Here is a 26,063-nt window from a genome sequence, read left to right on the forward strand (position 1 = left end):
GATTATATTAAAATCCAAATGCATATCGCAGCAATAATATATTTATCAGTTGATATCCTTTCAGGTCATGGCTTGCATTTATTAATGTTTAGACATGGAAGCCTCAGCCTCTGCTGAGTTTATATGTATGCTGAGAGGGGAGGCATTGTTCGAATTCAGTTCATGCCCATTCTCTGTGAGGATCATTTCCCAGGATGCATCAGTAATTGTCAAGTTAACTCAATCATAAATATTTTATTGCGGATTGAGGGAAACATTCCATCAGGCTCAAGGACTTGCTCTCCTACGGCATGTCCTCACTTGTTGTTATTGAGCTCTGACTGCATTTTAAACCATAGACCTGTAGGCGGGGGTGGGGTGGGGTGGGGGCGGCTGGGGAACCTGGCCGAGGAGGATCATAAATTGCCCCAAAAGGCTCCCACAAGGAGAGAGTAGGCTTCCTCCACCTCACGCTTCTGTCCCTGTGTCAATCTCCATGTGAGCTCCAACAGCAGAGAGGGCTCAACCAGATGCTGGAAGGGCTGCAGCTCAAGTGTGGTTTCACTAACCTGTACTGGGTCTCTGCAGACCCACTGGTTTAATTAAATACAGAAGATTCTGGAAAGATCCGGGTCTGGCAGTGTCTTTGCAGAGAGAACAATCGTTCATCAGCTTTCACCATAAATAGACAGGTGGCAGGAAGGGCTAGAGCAAAAGGAAAAGACTATAATAGGGTGAAAGGTAGGAGAGATTAAACAAGGAAGCACTTGTTGGTTCATGGTCAAAAGCGAGTGATAATTGAATAAGTGAAGGAAGATACGCTGGACTCAATCTTGCATATTTTTGGCGCATTCCAAATTGTACTATTTTGAGGGATTTTTGCTCCAAGGTGAGTTCTCTCATGCTTTACATTAATTATCTAACCCCCAACCCAATGGTACCTCCCGCATTTGATTCTGGCCCCATCTTGCTGTGCCTCAAACCATGCCTTGCACTTGGCCAAGCCTTGGCAAGCCGGTCTTGTCCCTCATCAGCAGTGAAATGGCACATTCCATAGCATACAGCCAGCATGGCGTACACTCATGCACATACAGCCCATTCTCTACACCCCGTCTTAACAGTCTCTGTGTATAAGTCAGTGGTACCCTCTTCCCAGTGCCCATTGTAATATTTTAGTGCCCTGGTTCAGTTTTCAAGCATCAGTGATATAGTGCAAAATCGCCATTAACCAGCACCTAACCCCACAGCATCCTAACACTGCCAGCCTCATCAATGGGCAATGGAGTGGTTGAATATTGAATGTATGTGAGCATTTAGAAACAGCTGCTTCGTGTATTTTATTATTTTTTGATTTGATTTGTTGTTGTCACATGTAGCTAGTCACAGTGAAATGTTTTGTTTTGTGTGCAGTACAGGCAGATCATAACATACGAAGTACGTCAGGGTAATAGAATAGAACGAGAAAAACAGTGTTATGGCTGCAGAGAAGATGCACAAAGAGTAAGATCAACATTGGATCTAAAATTTGAGGGGTCCATTTAGATTCGAAGGCTGTGGTGCAGGCAGCATCCGAGGAGCAGGAGACCTAATTTTTCGAGCATAAACTGTTCATCAGGATCCATTCAGAAGTCTACTAACAGCAGCAAAGAAGCTGTTCTTGAATATGGTGGTATGTGTGTTTAAGCTTTTGTATCTTGTGCCTGACAGAAGAAGTTGGAAAGGATTATAACCAGGGTGGGAGGGGTCCTTGGTGATGTTGGCTGCCTTCCTGAGGCAGCGAGAAGGATAGGTGGAGTCAATGGATGGAAGGATGGATGAGTGATGTGAACACTGGGCTGTGTTCACAACTCTTTGTGGTTTCTTATAGTCCTCGGCAGAGCAGTTGCCATGCTCAGCCATTATGTAACCAGATAGAATGGTCAGATTCACACTCAATGACATGCCACATGCATTCTGTCAACATCTTCTTTCAGGAACACCTATTCAGGGTACCTCAAAGCTGACCTTATTCTCAATTTCATTTCCTTCTCATTCTCATCCAATCCTTTCACAAAAACAAAACCTTTTATCATCCTTCAGGTGTGAAGGGTCACAAGCTTCAACAACTGCTGGGAACAGAAAAATCCTCCAGATTCCTCTTCCACTTCATCGCCCAGCCTTCTTCAAATCTCACCACTTGTGTGTTCACAATAGTTTCTGACCTTTCTCACTCTGATCCTGCCTGATCTGTCCTCAGAAAGACTTGCAGCTTTTCATCCCTCAATGAATTACAATATCTGCATGGTTCTGAGCTCTTCTTTCATTACTTTTGCCTCCATGTCCACACCTGGTGCCTACAATCCACCCAAACTCTTGACCCTTTATCCCAGTATTGTCAAGTTGTTGAGTATTCTCCTTCAGTGGTCTGTAAACCTCTCTGGAATTTTCCCTTGAGATCAGCCATCCTGAAGTTGTCCATCTCAGTTACTGTGCTTCCCTTGCTTGCCCTAATGTTCACCCTCTGAGCTTGCCTCACTCTGTTGCCTCTAGTCCACACCTCTAAACCTATGGACAAAGATGGTGTTACTGCTGTTTGACCCACCGCCCTCTCGAAGAGACTGAGTTCTGATTCTCTCCCCTGTGACATGAGCCCCATGATTCAACATCAAGCCATGGTCTCCAGGATTGTCACTGGATCCCATCTTCGGTAGAAAGTTCCCCTCTGTAGCCTCCAACCTCTCCATTTCACACCCAGCTCCCCTTTGCATGATCCACAAACAAGACAGCCCTGAGCGACCTATGCTTTCAGCTTGTTCCTGACCCACACAACTGATTTTTTTCTGACTATTTCTTTCCCCCACTTATCCATATCAGTGTCTGTGACTTTTCCAATGCCCCTCCGTCTCTGTTCCATTTGTTTTTCCTGCCTCTAACAATCCGTGCAGGCATCCAGTCTGTCTCTCTATCTTGACTCTTAAAAAACATCCGACATTTCCCTGTTCCCCATTATCAATTTCCCATTTGCACCTTCCAAGAGTCCCATGCTTAATTTAGCTACTGCCATTCTTTTTATAGTTCCCATCCACCGTTAACCTCCTCTGTTTGCATAATGAACAACACCTTCCTTAACTCCCTCCCTCCACGTGGTTGCTGTGGGCGCCTGCATGTATCCTATCTACACTTGCATCTCCGTGGAATACTTTGAACCATTTTTGGTGCACTCAGATCCAGTGGAGGGTGCGCACCCTCACTTTTCTCTGTGAGTTGAAATCTGTATCACTGTTGTCTCCCTTAAAAAAAAATCTCTTCAATCCTTGGCTTCCAATCTCCATCCTTCCTTCTATCTCTATTGCACACTGCAACTGCTCACACCGATCCTTGAAATGGTAAGATTAATTCTGCTTTAGAACTATTGATGTCATTGTGCCTACCCCTGTCTGTGAATGCTGCCCCTGGGAAATACTGTCTTTCATGTTGGTGCCAGGTTTCTCCTCAGCTGTTTGGGCACTGAGTGGTCCATTCTGCCTGGAATGTTTCCTGCAGTGTTTTTGTTTTTGTGAAGCTCTTCAACCGGCTTGTTGATCCTCATCTCCATCCCGATAGCTGGGAGGGCCTGGTTTCTTTGAGTTGGTGACACTTCTGTGGTAATGTCCTAACTATTCCAGGCGATGGTGCTGTAATCACTTTCTGAAACTAACATGACCAGCCAGCCTATTATTCATCTCTGTCTCCAGAGATAATGCACCAATCACAGTCCACTCTAGCAAACGCGCGTAAAACATGTCGATACCATTCTCTAATTTCAGCTTCCCCACTAACACAATCTGTTCCATTCCCAAATTCCAGCTCTCCCACTAACACAGTCCAGTCCATTCCCAATCCCACTCCTCTGCTTATCACAACCTGTCCCAATCCCAAATCCCGGCTCCTCTGCTTATGCAATCTGTCCCATTCCGAATTCCCTGCTCCTTTGCTAATGCAAGCTGTCCCATTCCCCAATTCGCAGCTTTTCCACTAATGCAACCTGTCCCATTCCGAAATCCCTGCTCCTCTGCTTATGCAATCTATCCCATTCCCTAATTCCCGGTTTCTCTGCTAATACAATCTGTCCCATTCCGAAATCCCTGCTCCTTCGCTAATGCAATCTGTTCCATTCCCCAGATCCTGGCTTCTCTGCTAACACAATCTGTCCCATTTCAAAATCCCTGCTCCTCTGCTAATACACACTGTCCCATTCTCACATTCCAGCTCTTCTGCTCACACAATCCGTCCCATTCCCAAATCCTGGCTCCTCCACTAACACAATCTGTTCCAATCATGTAATGGAATCTGTTTGGGTGGAAATGAGGAATGGCAAGGGAAAGATGCACAGGTGGGATTTGATTAAAGGTCCCAAAGAGATGCCTCACTGTAGGATGAGTATAAATGGGAAATAATGGAAGTATATCCGAAGGCACTCCAATACTTTATTAGATTTAAAATAGTGATGGAAAAGGTTAGGCCAGATCTAAAAGTTGAAGTTCTAAATTGGAGAAAGGCCAATTTTGACGGTATTAGGCAAGAACTTTCAAAAGTTGATTGGGGACAGATGTTCGCAGGTAAAGGGATGGCTGGAAAATGGGAAGCCTTCAGAAATGAGATAGCGAGAATCCAGAGAAAGTATATTCCTGTTAGGGTGAAAGGAAAGGCTGGTAGGTATAGGGAATGCTGGATGACTAAAGAAATTGATGGTTTGGTTAAGAAAAAGAAGGAAGCATACAGGTACAGATAGGAGAGATTTAATGAATCCTTAGAAGAGTATAAAGGAAGTAGGAGTATACTTAAGAGAGAAATCAGGAGGGCAAAAAGGGGACATGAGATAGCTTTGGCAAATAGAATTAAGGAGAATCCAAAGGGTTTTCACGAATACATTAAGGACAAAAGGGTAACAAGGGAGAGAATAGGACCCCTCAAAGATCAGCAAGGTGGCCTTTGTGTGGAGCTGTAGGAGATGGGGGAGATACTAAACGAGTATTTTGCATCAGTATTTATTGTGGAAAAGGGCATGCAAGATATAGAATGTAGGGAAATAGATGGTGACATCTTGGAAAATGTCCACGTTACAGAGGAGGAAGTGCTGGATGTCTTGAAACGCATAAAAGTGGATAAATCCCCAGGACCTGATCAGGTGTACACTAGAACTCTTAGGGAAGTGATTGCTGGGCCTCTTGCTGAGATATTTGTATCATCAATAGTCACAGGTGAGGTGCCGGAAGACTGGAGCTTGGCTAATGTGGTGCCACTGTTTCAGAAGGTTGGTAAGGACAAGCCAGGGAAATATAGACCAGTGAGCCTGACATCGGTGGTGGGCAAGTTGTTGGAGAGGATCCGGAGGGACAGGATGTCCATGTATTTGGAAAGACAAGGACTGATTAGGGATAGTCAACATGGCTTTGTGCATGGAAAATCATGTCTCACAAACTAGATTGAGTTTTTTGAAGAAGTAACAAAAAGAATTGTTGAGGGCAGAGCGGTAGATGTGATCTGTGTGGACTTCAATAAGGCGTTCAACAAGGTTCCCCGTGGGAGACTGGATAGATCTCACGGAATACAGGGAGAACTGGCCATTTGGATGCAGAACGGGCTCGAAGGTAGAAGACAGAGGGTGGTGATGGAGGATTGTTTTTCAGACTGGAGGTCTGTGACCAGTGGAGTGCCACAAGGATTGGTGCTGGGTTCTCTACTTTTCATCATTTATATAAATGATTTGGATGCGAGCATAAGAGGTATATTTAGTAAGTTTGCAGATGACACCAAAATTGGAAATGTAGTGGACATCGAAGAAGGTTACCTCAGATTACAACAGGATCTGGACCAGATGGGCCAATGGGCTGAGAAGTGGCAGATGGAGTTTTATTCAAATAAATGTGAGGTGCTGCATTTTGGGAAAAGCAAACCTTAGCAGAACTTATACACTTAAAGGTAAGGTCTTAGGGAGTGTTGCTGAACAAAGAGACCTTGGAGTGCAGGTTCATAGCTCCTTGAAAGTGGAGTCACAGGTAGATAGGAAGTGAAGTAGGCGTTTAGTATGCTTTCCTTTATTGGTCAGAGTACTGAGTACAGGAGTTTGGGAGGTCATGTTGCAGCTGTACAGGACATTGGTTAGGCCACTATTGGAATACTGCTTGCAATTCTGGTTTCCTTCCTACCGGAAAGTTGTTGTGAAACTTGAAAGGGTTCAGAAAAGGTTTACAAGTATGTTGCCAGGTTTGGAGGATTTGAGCTATAGGGAGAGATTGAATTGGCTGGGGCTATTTTCCCTGGAGCATCGGAAGCTGAGGTGTGACCTTATAGAGGTTTATACAATTGTGAGGAGCATGGATAAGATAAATAGACAAAGTCTTTTCCCTGGGGTGGGGGAGCCCAGAACTAGAGGACATAGGTTTAGGGCGAGAGGGGAAAGATATAAAAAGGACCTAAGGGGCAACTTTTTCATGTGGGATGTTGAGAGTTTGTGACTGGGTAAAAACTTGGTGAATTGAGTTAGTGTAGGAAAGTAAGAGGTCATGTACTTTAGTATATTTCAAAATGCAACGTATCATTTAAATGGAAAGAAACACCAAAAGAGTATAGCACCAATGGATCTTGTGGATAAAACATAAAAGGTTAGTGCGCTACAAGTAATTAGGAAGCCAGGTGGAATTTTGTCCTTTATTGCTGGGGTTTTGGAATTTAAAAATAGGGAAGTCTTGTTACACCTATATGAGGTGGGTTGTGAAACTGCATCTGGAGTGCTGTATACATTTTAATCCCAATTTTTTGAGAAACTACGCACTTGCATTGGAGGATGTTCAAGAGAGATTCACTTGACTAATTCCAAGGGTTGAGGGGTTGACTTATCAAGAATGGCTGAACAGGTTAGCTTTCAGTCATTAGAGTTCAGAAGAATGAAAGGTGAAGTTATTGAAACATATGAGATTCTGATGGGGCCTGATGAGATCTCGGAGTGATGTTCTGACTAGAGTGGTTATCATGAACTAGGAGATGAAGGTACAGAAGAAGCAGACACGTATTTACAACTGAGATCTGAAGGAATTTCTTCTCTCAGAAGATAGTGGGTATCTGGAATTCTTTACGTCAGAGGTTTGTGGAGGCTGGATCACTGGAGGTATTTCAGGAAAGGTCAGTGTTTGAAATGTCGGGGAGTTTTAACAATGTTGAGCTGGCACGTTTGAGGAGTGTGACCTGGGGCAGATCAGCCATGATCTTGTTGAATGGATAGGCAGAGTAGAGGCCTCTTCCTGCTCCTGTTTCTTACGTTCAATGGCAAATCCCATCTGCTCCATCACCCACAGTGTACACTATTTGAAAAAGTGTTTTTCTTGTTCACCTTTGAGCACAGCCATGTTTTGCAATGGAACTGGACAGACACCAGCCAGATAGATGTGTCTGGCTTGAGCCAGATATCTATAAATTGTTAACTATTATTTAAGCAGTTCAGTCTGTTCTGTTCTGTTCCCTTTTGCAAAGTGCTCAGCTCAGAACGACGGTGTATTGTATGTTGTACGTTGGAATGATTGGCTACACTAGCACAACTACCAAAAGCACGAGGGTTATGTTTTGTCCAAGCTCTTCCACTTCACTCTTGAAGCCTGTATGAGAGGTGAGAATTAACAATGTCTGTAATTCTTGACTAAACTGGGAGTGCAGCTGACTAACGGGTGAAGGTGGAATTCATTGCAGCTTTTCTGACTCTTCCATATGTCTCACTCCAAAGCCACTCCATCTCTCCCATCTTTATTTGATGCAATAGGCTGAGCTCATCATTTCTTTGAACTCTCCCATAGTGCCGCTGAGTCCCCAAGATACTGCATTTGCTTCTCACCAAGCTGAAAACAAGACTGTTCGCATCACTCCCTCACCCCTTTACAGCATTTCATCTCATTTTATAATCTTTAATCCCAACAATTTGCCTTCATCTACCTGGTCATCTTACATCCTTCAGAACCCTGAGATGTGCTGGCTCTAGCCTATTGGTAACAGTTACTGGAAAAAGTCCAAGTGAAAAGATAGGCTGCCCCTCAATTTTTTTGAATCTCTAAAAGAAATGGTGTCTGCTTTAGAAAACATTGGCTTGCGTTAACAAAACTGGGAAAGCGCCTTCCCTTCATCTGACTTGGCCAGAATATAAATGTAATAAAAGGATATCATGTGGTGGAAGGAATTGAAGGACTTAGTTTAGTGAGACAATTACAATCTGCCTATTCCTAGTAAAGTTTCTTGTTGGCAGTCAGGTAACCAATAAACCTCCCATCGTGAGTCTGTCCAAGAACGTTGTCCGTGTTACAGACACTAGCACTGTGTTCCTGCCAGTTTAGTTAATGACTCTTCTCTCTTTCATGCATAACAGCAAGGTGAACCTTTTCAGAGTTTTACTTTAAGTACTCATGGTTGTATTCTTACCCTTGCCTTTCCAGAGGGAGACCTTCCAGAAGTTCAATAGTGGTGTAAAAGTTCTTTTATGGAGTACGTGCAGTTTCATTGCACAACGGGCCAGGAGAGTTTTCAACTCTGTATAGGTCTCTCTATGTCCATATCTGTTAATTAGTTTGATGGATAGTTTTCCCACTTTATTAAAGCACAGATGTCAATCTGTACATAAGCTTCTTTGATGCTGTGGAATTGCTTATGTTTCTGTGAAGAGACTATACAATGAGGGTAAGGGAATGGTGGTTTCCTGTCATTAAGGTAAGGTGCAGTGTTGTTTAACTCAGTAGCCAATTTGCACAAAGGATGGTCCCAGAGACAACAGTGAGGTAAATCACTTGTCTTGGGAGTCATTTGAGGGATAAATATGGGAAATAAGTGGAAGAGTTTTCTTTATCTTTGAACATGAGGAGCAGAAATGACCTAGTGATATTATCACTGGTTTATTAATCCAGACACAGAAAGTGTGGCACTGGAAAAGCACAGCAGGTCACGCACCATCCGAGGAGCCAGAGACCTAGGTAATGTTTTGAGGGCACGGACTTGAAATCTGCCACAGCAGAAGGTGGAATTTTAGTTTGGTTTTTTTTAAAAAAATCTGGAATTAACAGTCTAATGATGACCATGAATCCATTGTCATTGTTGGGAAAGCTCATCTGAAGGAATAAAAAAATCAATGCCGTTCACATCAGTTGAAGGTGTACACTTGGGCCATTGGCTAATGTCTTAACCAAAAGACAGCATCTCTGACAATACAGCATTCCCTGATTAGTCCACTGAGGTGTTATTACAGCGAAGGTTCCCTCATTTGATACGGTTCTAGATGGGATATCCCAAATCGTTTGGATGAGGAAAGTCCCTTTGGTTTTACACCCAGCCCCTCGGCTGGTTGCACCAAGTTTAACTTAAAAAAGATCCCTTTGCTTATGAAAACTTTGATTCCAGACCCAAATGGATTTGTGTTCTAAAAGGATCCAATTTAACCTGCATTTTTCTGTCAAATAAGAAGCGTGAGTTCATTAATTAGCAAGCACGTGAAAAAATGGTATCACTACACACATACACAATGTAGAAATAAAACATTAGCCCCAAAACAAATGGGAAAAAGAACAGATCAATGTTGGAATGAGAGTCTCAGAGCCATACCGCATGGAAGCAGACCCTTCGGTCCAACCAGTCCATGACGATAATGATCCCAAACTAAACTAGTCCCACCTGCTTTCACTTGGCATATATCCTTCCAACATTTCTTATTCATGAACTTATCCAAACTTTTAAACATTGTAAGTGTAACTGCATCCAATACTTCCTCTGGAAGTTCATTGTACACACGAACCATTCTCTGTGTAAGAACATGTTCCTTTTTAAATCTTTCTCTTCTCACCTTAAAAGATGTCGCCTAGTCTTGAAAGCCCTCACCCTAGAGAAAATACCCCTGCCATTCACCTTATCTATACCCCTCATTATTTTAGAAACCTGTATAAAGTCACCCCTTAAACTCCTATGCTCTAGTGGAAAAAAAATCCCAACCTATCCAGCCTCTCCCTATAACTCAAATCTTCCATTTCTGGCAACATCATGGTGAAATCTTTTCTGAACCCTCTCCAGCTTGATAATTTTTTAAAAAGGCGCATTTCTTTTTGCATTTTTTAAATGTTAAAGATCCAAAACATAATCAAAATAAAAAGCTTAAAACTACTGAAATGTAATAACTATAATCAAGTCAGCAGTATTGTTTGTGAAGGGAGATTAAACAATCTTGTTCCCATTACTGGCTGGCACTGGTAGTGTTGATGTTGTCAGTTGAGCAATCAATTTCAAGTTTTGCGATTTGGCGGAAATTCTGTTCCAGTTCTGTTCAATCGTGACTGAATTCCAGCATTCAAGGTGAGAGAGAAAGTATTCTCCCTTATTTTACCTGTAATGCAGAGGTTTTTAAAATGGCTGTTCCCAAAACTTACAACAATTCAGTCCATGCATCGGGATGTCTGATCAACAACACACACAGTTTAGACTTGCAGTTAGTTAATTCTTTTTTTTTGTATGTTCCTGACAGGTAAAACTGACTTGCTTGCAATGGGTGATTTTCTGCTGAAAGGCGATAGTCAGCCTGTCATTATCTCTTCTTGTTATTTCCCTCCCTGATTGAAGTTACCCTCACAGTTTACAATTACAACATTCCGTGGGCTTCCCTCAGGATCTTGCCAGGCAGTCTCTGAATTTACACTTCGCAGTTCTCTTTTTTTTTCAAACCAGAAGTAACAAAATACATATAGATTTTTCAGGATTCTGATCCATCATTGTAACATCATTGTGTCAACCTAGATATGTGTTTTCGTCTTAGGAGTTTAGCTGAAACTGAGGTGAGAATGTCCCCATTGAACCAAGACTGACACTTGTGATGGTTTTGCTGGCTCTGCAACAGCAGGGGCAGGAATAGGATCCGAATTTCCTTTTCCCAGGAAAGAAAACCCCAGCAAACATGTATTGGAATATGTCAGTGATGTCCTACGAAGCCAGTAGGAGGTTAATGCAGTTCAAAATGAAACAATTAAGCAATGAAGAGGTGGCAGAAGGTGTTGGAAAGGTGGTCAAGGGTGCAGCAAAACTACATGGGCAATAACAGTATGTAAAGAACTCCTTTGGGCTTTAAGGTTGTGCCCCTTATTATCTCAGGATGGGAGTGCAGTTGAGACCATTTGAGTTCTCTGTGCTTTTTGATGGACTAAACATCCCCAGCTACCATGTGGTTTTGACGACAAGACTGACTGTGAAACAATTAGTAGAAATGAACTCCAAGTAACAGCCATTAATTTGTCACTTTGAAGATGCTGTAGGAAACACTTAACTGAGAACCGTTGCTGTTAGAGTTTTAACTGAATAATGGAATGGAAGTAATGTTATCTTCCAACCCCAGTACCTCGTGTAAGGGCTCCCATGGATAAGATAGATGCGTGGCTGTTGAAGCTATTGTTCTGCTCTGTTAAATTCAATTTTCATTGCATAGGCACATTCTAGTCTCATTTTGTGTCATATTTCACAAACAGGTTAAGAAGTATGTTCAGTAATTGCTGATGTGAATTTGAGGTTTGTCAACCCATGCTTTATGATATTGGAGCAAGGGTAGGCCAATCAGCCCATCGAGTCTGCTGTGCTGTTCAATGCAATCATGGAAGATCTGATAGAACATAGAACAGTACAGCATAGGAACAGGCCCTTCGGCCCACAGTGTTGTGCCGAACATGGCGCTAAGTTAAACTAATCCCTTTTGCCTGTCCTTGGTTCATGTCCCTCCATTCCTTGCATTTTCATGTGCTTATCTAAAAGTGCCGAAATATTCCTATCTCATCTGCCTCCACCACTGCCCTGGCAGTGTGTTCCAAACTCCTACCATTCTCTGTGTAAAAACACTTACCTTGCACATCTCCTTTAATAATCTTTACCTTCATTTTCCTGCCTTTTTTGGGTAACCCTCGATTCCTTTACTGATTAAAATCTCTCTGTCTCAGCCTTCACGGCCCAACCTCGACATCCCTCTGGCGTAAAACAAAGTCCACCGATTCCCCACCCATACAGAGAAGCAATTCCTCCTCATCTCTGTCCTAAATGGGCACCCCCTCATTCTGAGATTGCAGCCTCTGGTCCTAGACTCTCTCACAAGGAGTAACAACCTCTCAGAATCTAACTTGTTAAGCCCCCTAAAAACCTTGCATATTTTACTGAGATTCCCCCTCGTGCTCCTAAAGTCTGTTGAATACAAGCCTAACTTTCTTAGCTACTTCTTGTAAGAATATCCCTCCGTACCCAGGATCAGCCAGTGAACCCTCTTTGGACAGGCTCCAATGCCAGTATCTTTCCTTAGATAACCAGACTAAAACTGTTCAGTCTTCTAAGTGTAGTCTAGCCAGTATCTTCTATAATTTTAGGAAGATTTCCCTATTTTAATACTGTATTTCCTTTAAACTAAAGACTGACATTCCATTTGCCTTCCCTTTAATTGCTGAACTTGTACGCTAACTTTTTATGATTTATGCACAAGAATCTTCAAACCTTTCCGTGCTGCAGCTTTCTGTAAGTCTTTCTCCATCTCAGTAATATTGTGCTCCTGTATTCCTCCTGCCAAACCTTACATTTTGCTACATATTACTATTATTCTTTGTATCGTCCTCACCACTTGCCATGCCTTCTACTTTTATGTCATCCAGATAGCACATTCTTTTCCCCCTTCCATATCATTCATATATTTATTGTAAATAATTGTATCCCTAACACTGATCCCGGTTGCATTCATTGCGTTATAGTTTGCAATGCTAAAACTGACCCCCTTATCTCAATCTTTGTCTTCTATGACAAAGAGATGCAGAGTTCCGAAAGAAACTGAGCAAGTCTAGCAGCATCTGTGATGAAAGAAACATTAAAGGTTTTGAGCCCAACATGATGCACCTTTAGAATTAGTCATTGATTCCTGACTGTCTTTTCTGCATGTCCATCTTGTACAGTGTGAAACTTCATGACTTTGGCTCTTGGAGAGACCCAATTTATCAGTTGGTTTGCACCCCTTTCTATTTGCTGCTTCTGACCTGAAGACAGTGGCTTCTATAGAATACAATTCTGGTCTCCGACATCCCTCTGATTCCTGACTTCATTGGCCGAACTTAATGTGTCGACGTCATCAGTCAGTATCAGTGGATCTCGGAACCCAGGCAGTGATTGCAATGGAAGCCTGCACTCAGCTGACGTCAATATGTACATCCTTTCAAGTTGGGAAATATGACTTTTCTGTTTCCCCACTTCTCACCACAGCATGGCCTGTATTTTTACTGCTCACACCTCTGCCGTCGGGTGGCATTTTAAAATAAGCACAAAGAGGATAAAATCTGGGATCATCATTCGCTGTACGACTTATTAACACACTACACAGGGCACTGGATTGATGCTGGGCACTCTACATCAATAGGAGACCATCCTCTAATCAATCCTTGGTGGTCCTTTGATCTGTCAGCAGACAGTGTTCCACTTTTGCCATCTGATCTGCTGCCCACTGGATGTCCAGAAGTTTCAAATGTGCTGGGCGAGTGTTCAGTCATTCAGGCCGCCAGACCAGGCTGACATCTCTGTGTTTATTTCTAGGTGGGGTTGTCCTGAACCCATCCTACTATGGGAGGCCTGGCCACACCAACACCATGATCCACGAGCTGGGCCATATACTGGGCTTGTATCACGTTTTCAAAGGAGTGAGCGAGAAGGAGTCATGTGACGACCCGTGCAGGGAGACCGTGCCTTCGATGGAGACCGGGGACCTGTGCGCCGACACCGCACCGACCCCTAAGAGCAAACTCTGTCGGGATCCCGACCCCGTAAATGACACGTGTGGGCAAGTGCAATACTATGACACGCCGTTTGACAATTACATGAGCTACACAGGTATGTGCTCCTCATTCAGTTCTTTCAAACATGAATGACTGAATCCAGAAAAAAAAATGCACGCAAGTTCATTAAAAAAAATGAACTTTTCTCACACCTTCTCCAAAATCCAAAGTCTCTTAAAATGTTAACAGTATTGAACAAAGGTTCGGGAAATTTCGTTAATTATTAGTCAGCCTTAAAGTGTTGAAATGACCGGATTAGTTTCACTTTCACTCAGGATAGAGCAGAAATCCCTTCAGTAAATCAGTGATGGAGAAGTAGTAATGGGGAATAAAGAAATAGCAGAGCAATGAAAAGGTACACTGCATCAGTTTTCACGGTGGAAGATGCCAGCAGCATACCAGAATCTCAAGAATGTTGGGGGCAGAAGTGAGTGTAGTGGCCATCACTAAGGAGAAGGTGCTAGGGAAGCTAAAGGTTTGAATCACCTGGAACAGATGGACTACACCCCAGAGTTCTGAAGAAGATAGCTGAGCAGATTGTGGAGGCTTTGGTGATGATCTTCTAACAATCACTGGAGTCAGGAGTGTCCCAGAGGACTGGAAAGTAGCTAATGTAACACCCCTGTCTAGTAACGAAGGGAGACAGAAGACAGAAAATTATAGGTTTGTGAGCCTGAATTCGATCATTGGTAAGCTTTTGCAGTCCATTATTAGGGATGAGATTGCAGAGTACTTGGAAGTGCACAGTAAAATAGCGCTGAGTCAGCATGGCTTTGTCAAGGGGAGTCATGCCTGACAAATGTGTTAGAATCCTTTGAGGAGGTGATGAGCAAATTAGACAAAGGAGCGCTAGTGGATGTGATCTATTTGAATTTCCAGAAGGTCTTTGACAAGGTATCATATAGGAGGATGCTAAATAAGAACCCGTGGTGTTAGGGGAAAATTCTGGCATGGTTAAAGGATTGGCTGACTGGCGGAAGGCAGAAATTAGGGATAAAGAAGGTCTTTTCTAAGACAGCAGCCGGTGACCAGTCAAGCTTCACAGGAGTCAGTGTTCACAGCTATTCACTAATGATCTGAACAAAGGGACTGAGGGCATTGTTGTTCAGTTTGGAGATGACAGAAAGATAGACGGAAGGAGGTAGTGAAGAGTAAGTGGGAGGCTACAGAAGGACTTAGACAGGCTAGGAGAGTGGGCAAAGAATTGGCAGATGGAATACAGAGTGGAGAAGTGTGGGATTATACACTTTGGTCGGAAGAATATAGGTGTAGGCTATTTTCTAATTGGGGAAAGGCTGCAGAAATATCAAGCTCAAAGGGAACTTTGAACTTTTCATTCAGGATTCCCTTAAGGCTTATTTGGCAGTTAGGAAGGCAAATGCAATGCTAGCATTCACTTCAAGAGGTCTAGAATACAAAAACAGAGACGTTGATTGGTGGAGGCTATTTGTGGGTAATGGGATGGTTGGGAAATGGGAGGCCTTTAAGAATGAGGTAATGAGAGTTCAGAGACAGTATGTTACTGTTAGAGTGAAGGGCAAGGCTGTTAAGTGTAGGGAATGCTGGATGATGAGAGAAATTGAGGTTCTGGTCAAGAAAAAGAAGGAAGCATATGTCAGATATAGACAGCTGGGATTGAGTGAATCCCTAGAAGAGTATTGGGGCAATAGGATTATACTTAAGAGGGAAATAAGGAGGATGAAAAAGGGATATGAAATAGCTTTGGGAAATAAAGTTAAGTAGAATCCAAAGAGATTGTATAAATACGTTAAGGGCAAGAGAGTAACTAGGGGGAGAATGTGGCCCCTTAAAGATCGATATCTAAATGTGGAACCATGAGAGGTGGTGTGTATTTCACATCTGTATCTCCTGTGGAGAAGGACATGGAAGCTAGGAACTTGGAGAAATGAAAAGTCTTGAAAGAGTTTGTATTACAGAAGAGAAGGTGCTGGAGGTCTTAAAAATGCATAAAGGTAAGTAAATCCCTGGGACTTGATCAAGTGTTTCCAAGAACTTTGTGGGAAGCTAGAGAAGTGATTGCTGGGTCCCCCCTGAGATATTTGTAGCCATGAGTGAGATGCCAAAAGACTGGAGGTTGGCTAATGTGGTGCCACTATTTAAGTAAGGCTGTAAGGAAAAGCCAGGAAACTATAATCTAGTGAGTCTGATGTCAGTGGTGGGAAAGCTGTTGGAGGGGATTCTGAGGGACAGGAAATACATGTATTTGGAAAGGCAAGGACTGATTACGCATAGTCAGCATGGCTTTGTGCATAGGAAATCATGTCTCACTAACTTGATTGAGTTTTTTGAAGGAGTAACAATGAAGATTGATGAAGGTATACCTGGTTTATATGAACTTCAGAAAGGTGTTCAACAAGGTTTTGCATGGTAGACTGGGTTAACGATGTTAGATCACACGGGATCCGGGGGAGCTAGCCAATTGGATAGAAGGTAGGAGACAGAGAGTCATGGTGGAGGGTTGTTTTTTGGACTGGAGGCCTGTGACCAGCGGTGTCCCATTAGTTCCAATGCTGTCCGTCATTTATATGAATGATTTGGTTGTGAATGCAGGGGGTATGGCTGGTAAGTTTACAGATGCCACCAACATAGGTGGTGTAGGGGACAGTGAAAATTTATCTCCGAGCACAATGGGACATTGATCAGTTGGACCAATAGGCAAAGGAGTAGCAGGTGGAGTTTAATTTTGGTAAATGTGACGTATTGGATTTTGAAAAGGCAAATCAGGGCAGGACAGATACAGTTAATGGCAGGGCCTTGGGGAGTGTTGCTGAACAAACAGACTTATGGGAACAGGTGCGTAGTTCCTTGAAAGTGGAGTCACAGGTAGACAGGGTGGCAAAGGAGGTGTTTGGCAAGCTTGCCTTTATTGGTCAGTGCATTGAATATTGGAGTTGGAATATCATGCTGCGGTTGTACAGGAATTTGAAATACTGTGTACAATTCTGGTCTCCCTGCTATAAGCAGGATGTTGTTAAACTTGAGAGGGAGCAGAAAGGATTTACAAGATGCTGCCAGGACTGCAGGGTTTGCATTATGGGGGGGTGCGGGGGGTGGGGGCTGAATAAACTGGGGCTTTTTTCTCTGCAGCATTGGAAACTGAGGAGTGAACTTATAAAATCATGAGGGGCATGGATCGGGTGAATAGCCAAGGTCTTTTTCTGAGGGTAGGGAAGTCCAAAACTACAGGGCATAGTTTTAAGGTGAGAGGGGAAAGATTTAAAAGGGACCTCAACTTTTTCATGCAGAGGGTGGTGCGTGTATGGATTGAGCTACCAGAAGAAGTTGTGGAGGCTGGTACAATTACAACATTTAAAAGGCATCTGGATGGGTATATGAATAGGAAGGTTTAGAGGGATATGAGCCAAGTTGCCAAGTGCTGGCAAATGAGAGTAGGTGTGATTAGGATGTCTGGTCAGCATGGATAAGTTGGACTGAAGGGTCTGTTTCTGTGCTGTATGACTCTATGACTGTATGTATTGCTGAGGCTGTATAAGGCTCTGGTCAGACTGCATTTGGAATGTTGTGAGCACTAGGAAGGATGTGCTATCATTTGGGGTGGGTGGGGTGAGGGGGGGGAGCAGATCCGGGGATTTACAAGAATAATCCCAGGAGTGGCTAAGGACTGTGAGTCTGTACTCTGTGAAGTTTAGAAGGATTAGGGTGGGGGGTATCTGTTTGAAACTTACAGAATACTGAGAGGCCTGGAGAGAGTGGATGTGGAGAAGACATTTCCACATAGTAGGAGACACTAGGACCCAAGGGCACTGCCTCAGATTGAGGGGACAACCCTTTAGAACTGAGATGAGGAGGAATGTCTTCAGCCAGAGGGTGGCGAATCTGTGGAACTCAATGTTGCAGAAGTGAGTATACAGAAACTTAGTCCATGTTTTCTGCCAACCTGGGTCTATAAGACTTGCCTGTAATTCAGGGAATTCTGTGGACTTTGAAAAAATCTTCAACTTTTGTGGTGGACTCAGGAAATAGAGAGGGTTGATTTCCAGTGTGTGACTCAACTGAAGGGCAGCACCATTACCTGGAAATTTTTCCCCTTCAAGCATTTGTCCAATTCTATTATGTATGTCGTTGTTGGAACCACTCCAACATAGCTTTTCAGGTGCCGTATTTCAGGCCACAACATGCTGCGTTAAAGTAATAAAATTTCCTCATGTCATCTCTTTTGCAAATCACTTGAACTTCTGTTTCCCGAGTTACTGACCTCTTGAAATTCCTCCATTTCAGTTTTGGAAGTCAGTGTCTCTTTTTAATAAAGCCTTACGTTGACTAATAAATTGAGGACTAACATTTTTCAAGTAAGATTGCTAATGCAAATGGACTCTTGATCCATTCTGCCTGATTTCCACTCCAATGTACTTCTGAGCCCTATAGTGTGTGACTTCCAATTTTGATTTCTGCTTTAAGCCAATTTATAACAATGTTTTCAAATTCACCACTCCCAAAAATCATCTATGTATATCATAAAGACGCTTCAAAGCTACCTTTTGTGATGCCAGGGTCTGCTTGTAACAGGGACAGCTCAATTTTGATAAGGCAAATCTTAACGCTCTTATTACAGTTTTGAAGCCACATTACGTGTGTGTTTAAATTCTACAGTGTGCCCCACTGTGTTCAGTGCCTTTTTTATAGGATGAAGAAACACTTCCACCCTTAGCTGATCACCCGGCAAAAATGAAGCTTTAATATCAGTTCGACTAACGTCAATAAATCTACACATTTGTTGCTAACAAGCCAAAGAAAAACTCTAAATTGCCGTTGGTGAACCTACTCATATCTTGATCCTCAGTTTTTCATCAAATCCTTGTGCCACTAGCTCCACATTAGTCTTACATTCCTATCAGAGGATGTCTTTTTGGTGTAACTCCACCTATGTGATGGGGCTGTCTGTCCCCTATCTTGCACCCCTGTGTGCAGCATGCATTCCTGTCAGCTTTGTAGTTCTTGCAGTTGGCAAGACAGTTTCATTAACTTGTCTTCTACATTGTACACATTCAGTAAGACTTCATGATCACAAGGGCTTCTGCCCTGGCGTGTGCTCTATTTCTCGACCTTGTTAAACTGCGCCCCCTACTGCTACTGTTTGACCATCTCTTCTGATTTATAGGAATACTTTCAAAGACCTGAGGTCTCTTCTTGGGGCAATTTCACTCCCAGACCCACTCTTTCAACTTCCCTGGCATTTTTTGTTTTACCTTCCATCTTTGTACTTTATGTTTCCAATGCATGGACCTAATCTTGCCTCTCATTCAGCTTTTATGTTTTCCAATGACCTTCCCTGCTCTATTTCTAACAGCTGCATTTCTCTCGTTGTATTTGACTAGTCACATGACTTAGGACACACCTTTGGCAGTTGTCCTGCTGAGGCTATTGACCCCATATTGACCATCAGAACTCATCTGTCCGTCATCAGACAAACTGTCAATTGAGGCAGTCAGGTTTAGGAAAGTACCTGACTTCTCGCTATTTTCTATTAGTCCTTTAGACTCTTTGTGGTGGCATGGTGGCTCAGTGGTTAGCACTGCTGCCTCACAGCATCAGAGGGCTGGGTTGAATTCTGGCCTTGGGTGACTGTGGGAGTTTGCACATTCTCCATGTGTCTGCATGGAGTTCTCCCCACAGTCCAAAGATGTGCAGGTAAGGTGGATTGGCCAGGCTAAATTGTCCCGTAGTGTTTGAGGATGTTCAGGCTAAGTGGATTAGCCATGCGAAATATGGGTTAGGATCTGGGTGAGATACTCTTCAGAAGGTTGGTGCAGACTTGATGGGACAAATGGCTTCTTCCTGCACTGTAGGGATTCTATGAACCTGTGAATGTGTAATCCATAGCAGGCAATCTAGATGATCCAAACATAGTGGTTTCCATGCTGTAGAATTATTATTTTTCCATCTTTACCACTAACCACCCCCTGGGATTCTCCTTACTTTAATCTCTTCTCAGAAAACATATCTCCCAGATTGACCTGGTGTTAGTGAGTTTTGAGAAGATTTGTAGCTCAGGTTAAAGTTCTGGATGTAGGTTTGCTCACTGAGCTGGAAGGTCCATTTTCAGATGTTTCGTCACCATACTAGTAACATTTTCAGTGAGCCTCTGGACGAAGCACTGCTGACGATTCTTGCTTTCTATTTATATGTGTGGGTTCCTTTGGGTTGGTCATGTCACATCTTGTGGTGATGTCATTTCCTTTGGTGATGTCATTTCCTGTTCTTTTTCTCAGCGGATGGTAAATCAGGTCCAAGTCAGTGTTTGTTGATAAGAGTTTGGGTTGAAACTGGTGTCTGATGGGCTTAACTTATAGCTCGAGGTTCACCAAATACTTTCTGAAACTTCAGCTTTAAGGAAAGCTTTTTCACCTGTATGCAGTACATTCAAATTCTCTGAAAAAGTGGAGCTAATTGTAATCCCTTCCGAAACTGGATACTGATCACTTATTATTGATGGAACTTTAGGATTCCCACCGAAAGCTAACAATATTGACTATAATTTTCCATCATCTGCCGTGAATTCTTAGCATGTACCGCCCACATTAGTGCAGATGATAATTTGCAGTTTGGCTGATCTGAAAAACATGTTGTGACCCATTTTGTCTATGATATGGTGCCTCTCATGTTCTCCATTGCTAAAAGGGCTTTCTGCTGCTGTATTCACAGCATCCATGTTCATCCTCCCACCCAGATTTCTGGATTCATTGTTGTCAAACAACAGCCCAATTATCAATAAAAATTTTTACCAGTGGTCCAACTCATGTTTCCCATTACTTTATCCTAACTTTCTTTTTACTTTTATGATGTATTATTGCTGAGTGACGAGATCTGATTGCCAAATCTACAAAATGTAAAAGGAAAACGTTTTGCTCTTTATCCTCTTCCTTTAAACCCACAGCCACTACCTCATTGAAATTCCTTGCTGCAGTACTATAACTCTTGATGGTTCTTTGATGTTCCTTACAAATTTCACATCTCTCTTCTATGAATTTATTATACTCAACATCCTTTATTCCTGCACCCTTTGCTAAAAGTTTTAATCTCTTAGAAGAATGATGCGCAAATCGCCAATGTAATTGAAACAGAACTGACCTTTTGATTTCTAAATCTCTACACCCTGATGTCAATACCTTTTCTTTAATATCTTTGGTGGAGAACTTGTGTTCCATTAAATGAATGTAATTGTGTTTTGATTATATAAATTACAAAATCACTGATTTTCCAAACACAATAGCTTCCATATCCAGGGCCACCTGCATTCTCTTCATAGATTGTCTACTGAATAACAAGCTTTTTCATTGGACACTAAATCCATGCCAATAAAATTATCAATTCACCACAACTCTCTGCTTTCCATCTTTTAGCCAATTTTATAGCCATTCTGTCCCTTCCCCTTTAATCCTACGGCCTTTAATTCTGCAAATTCACATATATTATGTGCTACGAAAACTGAAAATGTTGGAAATACTCAGTGGGTCAGACAGTATCTGTGGAGAGATGATCAAAGTTAGTATTTCAGGTCGATGGCCTTTCATCGAAATTGGGTCATCAAGTTGAACTGTTGGCTTCTTTTCCCTTTCCCGGCAGATGTTGCCTGAACATTCCCACTATTTCTGCTTTCATTTCTGATTGCTAACATTCACAGTATTCTGTTTTTCTGTCATGTGGTATATTGTCTAATGTCTTTTGGCCATTCGACTTCACCAGTCGAACACCCCTCTGCATTCGTTCAAAGAACATTATTGAGTGAGTCAAATATAAGCTGCTGTTAACATATTGGTGCTGATTTTCCTCCCGTTAGTCCATACCTTTTTAAATGCCAACTAATTTTATCCTGGGCTGTTATCTCTGCAAGTTTTAGAATCATGCTAACAGTTGCTGCGTTTATCCCTTTCCCACAGTTTTAAATAGGCATTTAGTATTGTGATGGTATTTGTAAGATTCTGTACTGGTGCTCTTAAAGTGATGGAATCTTTATAGAGTAATACAGTCATACAGCATGAGAACAGACCCTTCGGTCCGATTAGTTCATGCTGACCATAATCCCAAACTAAACTAGTTGCAACTGCCTGTGCCTGGCCCATATCCTTCTAAATATTTCTTATTCATGCACTGATCCAAATGTCTTTTAAATGTTATGACTGTACCCACATCCACCATGTCCTCTGGAAGTTTGTTCCACACACAAACCATTCTTTGTGTAAAAACAGAATAAAAGAGTCCGTTAGTAAGACTCAGTTTAAAAAAAGATCATCTGTGTTTTCTTTTGTGATTTTGAGAACTGAAAATGAATCAAAATAGAAATGTTATACTACTGAAATGTAATAACAGTAAGAAATCTAGAAGTAAATCTAGAAATAAGCCTGAATCTCAGAAGCAGTTGCAAAATCCATGCTTGTCTCAGTCTGCCATTTTCAAATTCTTTCTTGGGTTGCTTCCCAATGTCTGGTTGGAGCCAGAGACCCAAACGTGGGGAACATACACACTTTGTTCACCCCATCTTTCAACTGGGTAGCTGGCCCAAATTGTGTTAAACTAGTGAGTGACTCTCACAATATTTCACTGCCTGAACAGAAGGCAAAAGTAGAAATTAAAATACTGAATAATAAGTTTGGAGATGTTGAATGAATCACTGGAGGCATGAGAGAGCAAAGTGGATAATTCAGGGGATTATAAATATATTGAAGTGCTCGAGAGAAAAGCTGCACAAGCCTGTGGAGAGTAACAAAATATGAAAAGAAGGTAACATTTATTGGAAAAATTGGATAATGATGCAGTGTTGAGAGGCCAGGAAGGAAATGGAGCAAATTCATTTAGGTTTTTGTCCTGATATAAAGAGGTAGCCATGGTGTTTTAGGCACCAGTGCTGGGCTGGGGGTGGACAAAGTCAGAAAGTCAAATAATGCCAGGTTATAGCTCAACAAGTTTATTTGAAATCACAAGCTTTTGAAGCACTGCCCCGTTGTCAGGTGAAGTGAGAGAAAAGCACTCGGGCACAGAATTTATAATCAGAGAGATCAAAAGGTCATACAATCCGTGTGAGTGCAGTGTCGACAGGCTGAATAATAAATCTCTGCAGGTGATCAGAAGTGTCAGACAGTGTGAGTAAAGTGTCAACAGCTGAATAACAAGCGAATGGATGACTTATAATCCAATTAAATGAGGCAGAGAGATAATTAAAAAAATGTATAAAGGTGTTGGTGCTGGAGACAAACCAATTGATTGGAATATAGCTGTTTTCCTTTCCTTTCTGCGAGGGTGGGTGGAACAGTGGATGAAGTTTGCAGCACACATTGAAGTCCAAGTGTAGCCAATGGATGAGGGGAAATGGACTGTGCACAGTGCTGCCTAACCAATGGTAACTGGTACCATTGGAAAAGCTGAGTGGCGGTGCTGCTGAGGGGGAGAGAACCTGCAGTTATTCAGGAGAAGGTTTTCCTGAGGTATCAACTTGTCTTGAGTTGCCCTTTGAGGCTTGTGAATACACATCTGCTTGAGGTTTCAAGCAGAGTGTGTCAAAAGTGGGACTATAATGATATTAAAATGTGAACACCACAGTGCACATATTGATTAATTACCTCCTCAAAGAATTCTAGCAGGAGGTTCATGCCTGCCAATTCTGTCAGAATTCTTTGAGAAGATAATGAGCAAGTTGGGTAGAGGAGAGCCAATAGACGTGATCTCCTTGGATTTCCAAAAGGCCTTTGACAAGGTGCTGCACAGGAGGCTGCTAAATAAGGTAAGTGACAATGGTGTTGGGGCAAGGTACTGGCCTGGATAAAAGATTGGCTGGCTGTCAGAATGCAGAGTCTGGGTAAAGGGGTCTTTTTCAGGATAGCAGCCAGTGACGAGTGGAGTTCTGCAGGGGTCAGTGTTGGGACCACGACTATTCACATTAACGATCTGGACGAAGGAACTGAGGGCATTGTTGCTAAGTTTACAGATGATAAAGATAGAGGGAGGAACAGGTAGGGTTCAGGAGAATGGGAAGGTTGCAGAAGGGCCTGTACAGGCTAGGAGAGTGGGCAAAGAAGTGGCAGATCGAATGCAATGTGGGAAAGTGTAAGGTTGTGGACTTTAGGAAGAATGTAGGCATAGACTGTTCTCTAAATGTGAAAAGGTTTTGGAAATCTGAAGCTCAAAGGAGCTTGGGAAGTTAGGAAGGAAAAGGCAATGTTAGCACTCATTTTGAGAGGGCTAGAATACGGGTGAAGACATGTACTGCTGAGGCAATGTAAGGCTCTGGTCAGATTGCATTTTGCATATTGTGAGCCCTGTATCTAAGGAAGGATGTACTGGCCTTGGGGTGCGTCCAGAAGAGGTTTATAAAAACGATCCCGTGAATGGAGGGCTTGTCACATGAGCAGCAGTTGAGGACTCAGGGTCTGTACTCCATGGAGTTTAAAAGGATGAGGGGGGGGATCTGCTTCAAACTTACAGAATACTGAGGGTCCTTGATAGAGTGGACGCGGAGAAGATATTTCCACTCATAGGAGAGACTACAACCCAAGGGAACAGCCTCAGAGTGAAGGGACAACCCTTTAGAACAAAGATGAGGAGGAACGTCTTCAGCCAAAGAGTGGTGAATTTGTGGAACTCATTGACACAGAAGTCCTTTGAGGCCATGTCTTCAAGACAGCGCTAGTTAGGTTCTTGATTAGTAAGGAGATCCAGGTTATGGGGAAAAGGCTGGAAGGTAGAGTTGAGAGATATATCAGCCCTGATTGAATGGTGCAGCAGACCTAATAGACCAAATGACTTACTGCGCCTGTATCTTATGGTCTATTAGAAGGGTTCTGAAATGAGCTGGAATAAGTGGGGTATATTTCACTCTAATGAAGAGTTTTAGCTTGGTGTGGTGTGAAAAGAAACACAAGGGCATTGAAACGTGCAGGGAAAGAATACATTTGGTTTAATTGATCCTTCAAAAGCTGCCTAACAAGAACAAGGCCAAATAGCAGATTTTGTTCAGAAATATATTCTCCGTCCCTCAGATCCATGTCATGGTCAATCAGACATTCACTGAATCCATCTTGCTTGCAGGTGGAAGATGTTGAATTGCCCACTGTAATCCTAATCTCTTTGTTATTACTGTTTTCAATGGCATCAGGAGTGCTAGTCACAAAGTGTCTGTCTCAGATGTTTCTGAAGGTGTCATGTTACTCCTGTTCACAGCTTTTCTGTGTGTGGCTAGTGGACTTTGCCTGAGATTGAGTGTTTTCAGCTGAGAACAGGCAAAGGCTGTTACATTTTGAGCAGTAATCTACCAGCTGTATTCAAAGAAACTCAAATCGATATACTCATGCAAACACCGCAGACGTTTGGCTAATGTTTCCTCATCCACATTTTAGTGGGAGGTTTTATTAGACTAAAATAAAGGGGTTCAAGACTGTTTTGAAATGACCATTGGAATTCCAGGCAAAATCCTTGAGTGCTGCTGTTATAGCATTTTGGCACTTGTGTTCATGAGTGGGGTAATCGGTACAAGGTGAGCTTTCGTTTAAGGACCCGAGTTTCTCAGCTGAAGATGGATAAGGCATATCAAACAAATGTAGGCTGTCATAATATTTCAAGTAAAAGATGTTTGGAAGATGCAAACTCAAAACTTGGAGGGAGTTCCCTTGTTTTGTGTTTGGGGAACATTAAACATAAAGACCATTAAAGTTATTCTTAGTTGATTTGTCACAGTGAATTCCTACATTTTCTTGGGTTGGTGACCTGGCAGAATGTCACTTTTGACTGCTGATGAAACAACAAAGGTTAACTCTTCATATTCTTCAGATTGAAAACCAGACATGTGTTTAATGAACTGATATATTGATTGTCCAAGGTCAGCCAGGTAGACCTCATGGAATATGAATTCTCTGACTGGGGCTGTTAATCTGGTCCAATCAGGGAGCCCTGGCTGACACATATAAACAGGAATGTCAGAAGTTCTGTTCACTCTGAGAGCTGGCTCTGAGGAAGCCGGATTAGTGTCAAGTACTATGTACATGTAAATAAAAGGATGACTTGGTGAAGGGATACTGACCTCTGTGAAGTTATTTCACCTTTGAAATGTCATTTTTCATTTTATGTGCTGCGTGGAATAATACCATGTGATTTCAGGCTCAACGTTTAGTGTCAAATTTAACTTAGACTTACTTTGAGGTGGCTTCAGAGTTTCTGCAAAACATGAATGTGTTTTAAGAATACACTGGGATAACACCATTCATCTTAAAAAAAACTGAAAATGTGGAAGAAATGTCTACT

General features: G+C 42.4%; 1 protein-coding gene across 1 annotated transcript in view; it reads left to right on the forward strand.

Annotated features, from left to right (window-relative positions):
* The window catches only part of LOC140479625 (pappalysin-2-like), a 409,230-nt gene that overhangs the window by 98,697 nt on the left and 284,470 nt on the right, over positions 1-26,063 (forward strand). The window contains exon 4 of the mRNA XM_072573508.1: positions 13,555-13,848. Within this exon, the coding sequence (XP_072429609.1) occupies positions 13,555-13,848 (294 nt within the window). The remainder of the gene's footprint in view (positions 1-13,554; positions 13,849-26,063) is intronic.

The sequence above is a fragment of the Chiloscyllium punctatum genome, chromosome 7 (genome assembly GCF_047496795.1).
Source record: "Chiloscyllium punctatum isolate Juve2018m chromosome 7, sChiPun1.3, whole genome shotgun sequence".
Classification (NCBI taxonomy): Eukaryota; Metazoa; Chordata; class Chondrichthyes; order Orectolobiformes; family Hemiscylliidae; genus Chiloscyllium; species Chiloscyllium punctatum.